The following is an 8,146-nucleotide window of genomic DNA, read 5'->3' on the forward strand; positions in this document are numbered from 1 at the left end:
CAAAAACACAGTAGTTTTTCCAATAGACCTCACACACACAAAAGAATACACACAAAAGCCTGCAGGTAATTTAACAAGGTTCTTATATTTAAATTTGTGATTAACATCGGAATTAAAGAGATTTCAGTAGTCACAGAATAACACAAATATAATTTTTTTAGGTAATGTTTTTGTGAACTACAACTTTAAATATTCAGCCAGCTGTTCCTATCAACAAGAGTATTCCTGTAAATTTTTGTATCTTTTCAAGATGAGTCATAGTAAATTAATTCCCAAGCTCTCTAGCCAATCTCCTGTCCATCATATCAACTTAAAGCCTCAGTCCACAGAAACACCTTTTAAGAAAGAAGACTTACATCTAATTTCAAAAGACTCCTTGGAATCTGATTCAGAAAGCTTCACTCAAGAGATTAAGGCCCAATCTAAACTTGAAGACCAAATCCAGGACAACATCATGGAGCCTGACAGTTTAGAGGAAGAAAGCCCTCCACAGGATAGCTTGAGTGAGACAGAAGAGGAAGCAAGCAGAAAAGCAGCTCAGACAGCCAGCAAGGACAACTTCCATATCCAAGACAATGGTGCGAATCATAGGTAAGGAACTTGTGTAAGATAACTGATTTCTGAAATGTATTAAATAATTACTGGTACTGTCTCGAATGAGAGTAAGGAAAGGCTCTCATAATGAGCACCTGGTAATGTGTGTGAGACAGGACTCTGTGCAGCTAAAAACAGTTCAGAGCCAGGCTTTTTGCCACGTTCACTGTTTTATTATTTAAAAAATAAATAAATAGTCTTGGTTTGGTCCAGGCACTGCTGCTTAGTGTATAATTTGGAATAGGTCACTTAACTCTCTTGCATTTCACTTTTTCTCACCTGTCAAATGAACCAGCCTGCCTAAGACTCCGGATTGCTATGAATGTCAGTAAAGTGCATTCTGGGAGTACATTCTACCTGAACTAGGGCCCATATAATCATATAAAGATTCAATTTCTAATAATTAGTATTAATGGGGTATTAACTTTATGCTCTGAGCTACCAAAGACTATCAGAGAAAATAGTGTAATATCACTCAGTTTTAATTAGAATATAAATGATATGATACAGTATAGAAGTTAAAAGCTATTGGTTAGAAAAGAGTTTTAGTGTGGTGGTAAAGTACATAGAGTCTAAAATAGACCATCGGGTTCAAATTCTGCCACTTACTATCTGTATGACCTTGACCAAGTCCACTTAATCGCTCTGTGCCTCAGTTTCCTTATCAGTAACAATGGGATAATAATGGTTACCTTACAGAGTTATTGTGATGCTTAAGTAAATTAATATACACGAAATATATTAAGTACTGAGAACAGTGACTGGCTCTTTATAAGTTATATATATGATACTTTTTTTAAAATTAGGGATAACATACATTGAGGAAAGTTTATTGTAAAGTCTAGAACAAGGGCAAGCAAGAACAGAATTAGAGTGACATGTGTGTCATATTAAGGAGCTCAATGGCAGAGGATCTGTTCTGTGTATAGGGGAAATGGACTGAGTGAGGGCCTGATTATAGGGCCATCATGGAGTGCAACCAGCTCATGCCACAGATAGGATACCGAACACAGAACTCAAATGACTCATCCCAGGAATATAGTCATAGCAAAGCCAGAATTCAAGCCTGGTCTTGAGTCCTTTTCTTCCTTTCTTCTTTCTTTGACTGGGAGTATTGAGTTGAATCAAGCTCATATGTTTTTTAGGGGATCTCAAAGTACAGTGCAAGTGATAAGTGCTGTCACCAAGGTGCAGCCATAATTCTGGGAGCAAAAGAGGTTATCAGGAAGACTTCAGTCAGACAGCCACACCTGACTGAACTGGGTTGGGTACACCAGCAGGAGAGAATACAGATTCTTGGGAAAGGCAGTGAGATGAAGTACTGTTCAAGGAACTCTTTTCCACAAGCTGGTGCATTTTAAATTAGAAGATAAATGCAAAAGGGACAAAGAGACTACCAAATGAAAAAATTATAACAATAATGACAACTATAACAAGAACATCTCTTTTTAAAGACCCATCTGTAATTTCACTTAATTCTTCATTGTAACCCTGCAAGAAAGTGCAGTTACATATTCTCATTTTACAAATAAGGAAAATGAGGCTAAAAGAGGTGAAGTAACTTGTCTAATGTCATAGTGCTATGAGGGGATGTTTGTTGTTTTACTATTGATATTGTTTTTTTTTTTAAACTTTGATCAAATTCTAACGTACAGAATAGTACAGAGAAAATGCTTATAACGTTTATTGCCATATTAGTTTCAGATATATTTTTTTAAAAGACATAAAATGTTACAGGTAAAGTTTTTTATTCCCCTTCTCAAATTCATTCCCGTCTTCTTCCTCAGAGTTAACCAATATACATTCTTATATGAGTGTGTATCCTTTTTAATGGTCTTTTCATTTACAATGTATAATGAAAGAATTGACATGGCTTTGTGATAGATTAGATATGATGACTGAAGAAACAAGGGAAGCCAAAGATTACTTCAAAGTTCTAATAACAATAGCTAGCATTTATAGACTGCTTATCATGAGCTTATTACTGAGCTAAACACTTTACATGTATTATTTCATTTAATCCTTATGGCAGCCCTGATAGGTGTATGCTATAATGATCCCATTTTAAAGTTTGCAGCTGAGGTTTTAAAAGGTTTTATTATGCCCATTTATTACATCTAGTGAGTAGTAGAGCAGAACACTCAGAACACTCAGCTCTAATCTGAGACAGTCATACTACTCCTAGGTAATAAATGGTAGCAGTTTTATTTACAGAAATAGGGCATCATAAAGGAAAGATCTTTTCCGATGGATAGGTATTCTTGTCTATACTTTTAAGATGAAGAAACCAAAGCAAAGATCCATTAAGTGGCATTTCCGCAGTGTTGAGTTTTTCCTCTTTGAGTCAGTGCTCAGAGACCTGACTTTAACCTTGCTCTTTACCCAAGGACAATGTAAGTACCATTCAATATATTTCAAAATAAAGAATAATACTTAAAATTCAAAATTATGGTTAGGGCCTCGGTCTTCTGATTCAGGGATCCTTAAATAATGCTATTTTCCTTAGATTGATTTGCATTGGAAATGTTAAATGGTAGATGATAATCCCCAGAGTTAGAATGCATTACATCCCTAGTGATCATTTGGCTGCATAGTGCTTCATACATTGAACATTTGGTGGACCAGTTCTTCACTACAAAGAAAAACAAAACTGAAACATTTAGTCAAATAATGCCTCAAAAACATTATTCGGTGGATGTTTCATTATTGGCCCCTTTCTCTGCCTCACTGTAGTCTTGGAAAGCTTGCCTAGGTGTGTCATTGCTTGGATCTGAGGAGTTTGTGAGCCGTGAAGTACACAAATTGATCTCAGACTTTCAATATAAAATCAAGCAGGCTTTCGTTTCTGTAAGGTAGATGGCATTTTGGGAATTGTAGTTCAAAAAATTATCAAAGTCTTGCTGTAAAACCAAGGAAAATCTCTTTCTTCTTGCTTTTTTAAATAACAGTTTTAAAAGCTGCCTGACAAATCACTTGAGCCCTACTCTTACATTTCGTTGTTACTAGAACCTCCTCAAAGCAATTACTCTTTGTATCTCACCCAAGTGAAGCCATAGTTCAATGTATATGGATTAGAGAAAACCTTTTACTTAATGGAAATTGGAGCAGCATTGACAGTAGTGAATGAATCAAGAGTGGAGAGAGGATCTTCACATGATAATCCTTAAACCCCACTCCAGAACTAGCCTTATGACCCTCAGCACTCACGAAGAAAGAGATCAATATAATTCCTAGAGCATTAGAAATAACCTCTTCAGTCCTGGGGACTTCTGAAACCTTATATGTTTAAAAAAAAAAAATCAGAGAGCAGCAGTACAGTACTTAGTATATGTGTTTAATAAGGTCTTGTTTACAAGGATACAAAAATATAATTAGCTGCCATTTGTAGAACTATTTGCTTTATGCATACTCTCATTTACTTTACAAGGGCCTCTTAGGTATTATTACCTCTATTTTGCAGACAAGAAACTGAGGTTCTGAGAGTTGTATAGATGTATGCAGCTGCTTAGAGGCAGAGCCTGAGCCTCTAACTATAAGTATCTAGATAGGTGATCAAGGCCCAATTTGATAAAGGATTCAATTTTACTATCTAACAAATATTAAAGATATAACAATTTTAATATGAAGTAAGCTGAGGCCAGGGTACAGATGCATGTAAAATTATAAATATTATTAAAATAATACAAATATTTAAAAGGTACAGTGCTCTCAGAATAAATAACCTTAATTGTGTTTTACTTTGGGCAGCAGTGTCATAGTAGCCTATATTCCTCATACTCTCCTGGGAAGCGTTGTCATTCATTGAGGTCTGTGGATATCTTCCTCTCGTCACCTGGGAACTATAATCTTCACAAAAGATCCCATGTTCAGTCTAATAAACTACCTTGTGCCAGAAATTACTGGATGGGAGGTAGACACGGTGAGGAATTATTAGTTAAACTGAATATTCAGAATTGTCTGAAAGTAAGAAAGGGACTCAGTAATAATAATCTTCATTTTTATTGTTTTACAGTGGTATGTAATTTTCCCTTTCAAATGCTTTCATAGATATCGTTTCAGATTAATAATACAAGAGTCAGGTGAAGTATTGAATGATGATTTCTAGGACTTAAATAGCAGCATTGGATAACCAAAATGGATAGTGGATAAGGACCAAAATTCAACATTTTCGCACCCCTCGAACTTTTTTCTGGACTGTTTTGTAGTACCCATCAGAAATATTTAAGCTGAGGACAGAGTACTTTCTCTCATAGGTGTACATTTTTTGTTTTGTTTTTGTTTGTTTGTTTGTTTGTTTTTGCACTGAATAGGAGTATAAAGATAGCGCTTAATGCTCATTCTAATATTATAGTATTAAGGATATTCTGAGAGTTTCTAGGAGTTGACATTCATCCATGTTGATTTCTATTGTCTTTATTAGATTGGTTGGCCAACCTCTTCAAATACATTACACTGCATACCTTATTCTAGGGGTTTCACACAGTATTTTGGGGCTAGCTACTAGCATATTAATTATTTATTTCACACGGCAATAGAGAAGTGACTTTTTGTCATAGATATTAGTCATTTCTGTTTTATGCTCATTAATTTGCTCACAAACTCTGCTGTTGTTAAACCCTGGTGCACTCCTCAGAGCAGGCATGGTGCCATCGTAACAGATGAGCAGTCAGAGAAAGAAGTATGGAGTGTGCGAGGGCATGAATTGTGTCTATTAAAGGCAGAATCCCTGCCAGAAATGCTAAAGCCACAGTGACTCCTGGGGTTTATTGCTCTCAGAGAAAGACCAGCAGTTCCTTTCTACCTTATTTCAAAATGAGGATGCATTACTATGTTAAAATAAGTAAATAGTAAGTTCAAAACCTCGCAAAGTATAATTTAAATTTATACCACCTGCATTCCAGTGAGTTCGTCAAGAGGATTAAGAAGATTGCAACCAAAGGATAGTTTAATTTATGACCTTTACCATTTTCGTTTATTTCCACTCTGTGACAAGTTTGAAAATACAGAAAGCTTTGATTACCATAATTTTTAATGTATTGAATTTAAAATAAATGCTTTTCCCAATGCTTAATATACAGTGCCAAGTTTCACATGATATGCCAAGTCCACTTAATAAAATGGTGGATTCTTAGAGCTGTTAGAGCTCTTAAAGTTCAGCCCATTCCCCTTATTGTACAAAAGAGGAACCCGAGGCCTAGAGTGGTTAAGAGACTCACCCAAGTTCACACAGCTTGGTCAGTGGCAAAATCTGGAGTAGGTCCCAAATGTCAAGATCTGTCCATTGCTTTTCCTATGGCAACACAGCTACCTTGCAACTCCAAAGATGCTAATATCTGGCATTTAAAATACAAGAAGTTCCATCTAAAAAAAGTGTAAACATCTGAATGTTTTATGAAGCTCTTGGTCCTTGTTTCTGGAAAGTGAAAAGAACAACCAGTCCTCCCTAGTCTGGCACGAGCCCTGCAAGCTCGGACTGGGCGAGAGGAATTATGTTTGCAAATACCGTGTCATACAGCATTTCCCTTGTGAAAGTGCAACCTTTGTTTTACATGAGATGCTCTTTTTTAAAAAGATAATCTTAATAGAAGTGAGGTGCTAGAATTTTATATTGGAGTCACTAACATGCCTTCTTTAGACATTTTCATTTAACTCACAGGTTGTCCTTGAATCAAGACTAGTACTGACAAGTCTATTAAATTGGGGCAAATATCTGATTATTTTGCAGCCATAAATCTATTGTCAAAGAAAAGAAGGGACTTCAGCTGGAATTATCCAAATTATATAATTGCTGTAAATACAATTCACTAGATAACAATCCAGCCCCTTCACTTTAGTGTGTTTCTGTAGATAGTCTTTGGCCTTTAGTTTATTAAACCACCTTTTTTTCATTAAAATGTTTAATTTTTTTTTGGCAGAATAAATGCCTGCATTAAGTGAAATTTTCTGGGTTGTAAATAACGTTCCCAAAGCATGTCCGTATATTTGTGGATCCATTTTATTTTATACTTGCGAAAGTGATTTATAATCCTTTGGATTTATTTACTTAAAAGCCGTTGATATAAAGATTAAGATGAGCATAGGATTCAGGAATCCTTGGAAACAATTGTCAGTTTTATAGTTCTTAAAGAAGCATTAAAAACTTTACACTTAAATATAAATTGAATTTTCTGTTCATATGCATAAAAAAATTTAATGGCATATAAATTGGCAATAATTGTTCTGTTTTAAAGGATTAAATTAAACCTAAATCAATAATAACATGTGCAGTTTCAATTTAACCGGCTACTTAAAATAAAGTGGCAAATAAATAACTGCTAAATGATTAATAGCAATGCTTTTATTCCCTCTTCAACAAGCAAAATGGCCAGTTATTGAATATTTTATTATGAGTGCAAAGGATGTTAATTGTACTAGAAACATGCTCTAATTTTAGTAATTTTTTTGATTGAATATTATACTGAATATGAGGCTCTCCATTAAATGGAGATTTTATTTTATTTTGTTTGAAGTTGTCACAGTCAGTACTCAAACATGGCCCATTAAAGCCAGCAAATATCATGGCGTATGCATATGAGACCACCTTCCTCTTCCTCTCTGCATCCATTTCTAATCTAGGCATCTGAAGAGGAGACCTGGCATCTGTTGTCTGAACAGTAACAAAAGAGTTGCGTACTCACTGTCTTTGTAACCTTTCTATCAAATGGGGAGGAAAAGAGGTGCATGTTTTGTGTGCAGATGATTACTGATGAAGGAGCACTTTACACTCATTTTGCTCCAGTGTGTTGACCTGGACCACTAAATACAATTGAGCTTCTTAGCATACAAGCTCAGTATAATGGGGTTCTTTAGTATCATGTTCTATTTCAGCCATTAGATTTGTTTCTGTGAAGTATTACAACTTTCCATGCTCATGATTTTGCAAAACATAACCTCCTATTTGTGATTTCTACCTAGAAAGTGAAGAAAGAAGATATTTTAAGATAGTCACTGCAGGTGTAAATGGTACAGTGTAATTACTGCTCTTTTAAGAGCCACATTTTCAGATTCTATCTTGTACACATATATTATTAGAGTTTCTCTTCAAATGATTGGCTCAAAAACATTTTTCTCAGCCACAGTAATTCATTTTGTCTGATTTTTTTCAAAACTCTCTGTATTTTCTAGGTTCCACTTAAAATATCAGTCTCTCCTGTAGTGTGTAATATTGCTGCTTTGGGCATTTAAGAATGGAAATTTGTTGAGGCTAGAAATTACAGATGTTGCTGAAAGTCTAAAGTAATTTAATTCTCCCAGTTTTATCTTCCTCATCATTTTTCAGCAATTCTTAAAATATTTCATCATGTGGAAACACTGAAATTTCTTAATCTCGTTTTCCTAAATCCCAGTTCAGATTCTCCACGATGCCTAAGTTATGATAAAAATTGAATTTTTAAAGATGTTTTGATTTTTTTCAGGCTAATAAGGTGCCACTTAGTGCATCACAAGACAACTTTGTTCCCTGAAAATAACTTAAGCCCTGGGGAGAGAAGAACCTTTTGAGATCCATCAGCAG

General features: G+C 35.1%; 1 protein-coding gene across 2 annotated transcripts in view; it reads left to right on the plus strand.

Annotated features, from left to right (window-relative positions):
* Positions 1-250: 250 nt before the first annotated feature.
* The window catches only part of JHY (junctional cadherin complex regulator), a 63,479-nt gene continuing 55,583 nt past the window's right edge, over positions 251-8,146 (plus strand). For both annotated transcript variants that reach the window (XM_006925252.1, XM_006925253.1), the window contains exon 1: positions 251-591. In XM_006925252.1, the coding sequence (XP_006925314.1) occupies positions 251-591 (341 nt within the window). The remainder of the gene's footprint in view (positions 592-8,146) is intronic.

The sequence above is a fragment of the Pteropus alecto genome, unplaced genomic scaffold (genome assembly GCF_000325575.1).
Source record: "Pteropus alecto unplaced genomic scaffold, ASM32557v1 scaffold479, whole genome shotgun sequence".
Lineage (NCBI taxonomy): Eukaryota > Metazoa > Chordata > Mammalia > Chiroptera > Pteropodidae > Pteropus > Pteropus alecto.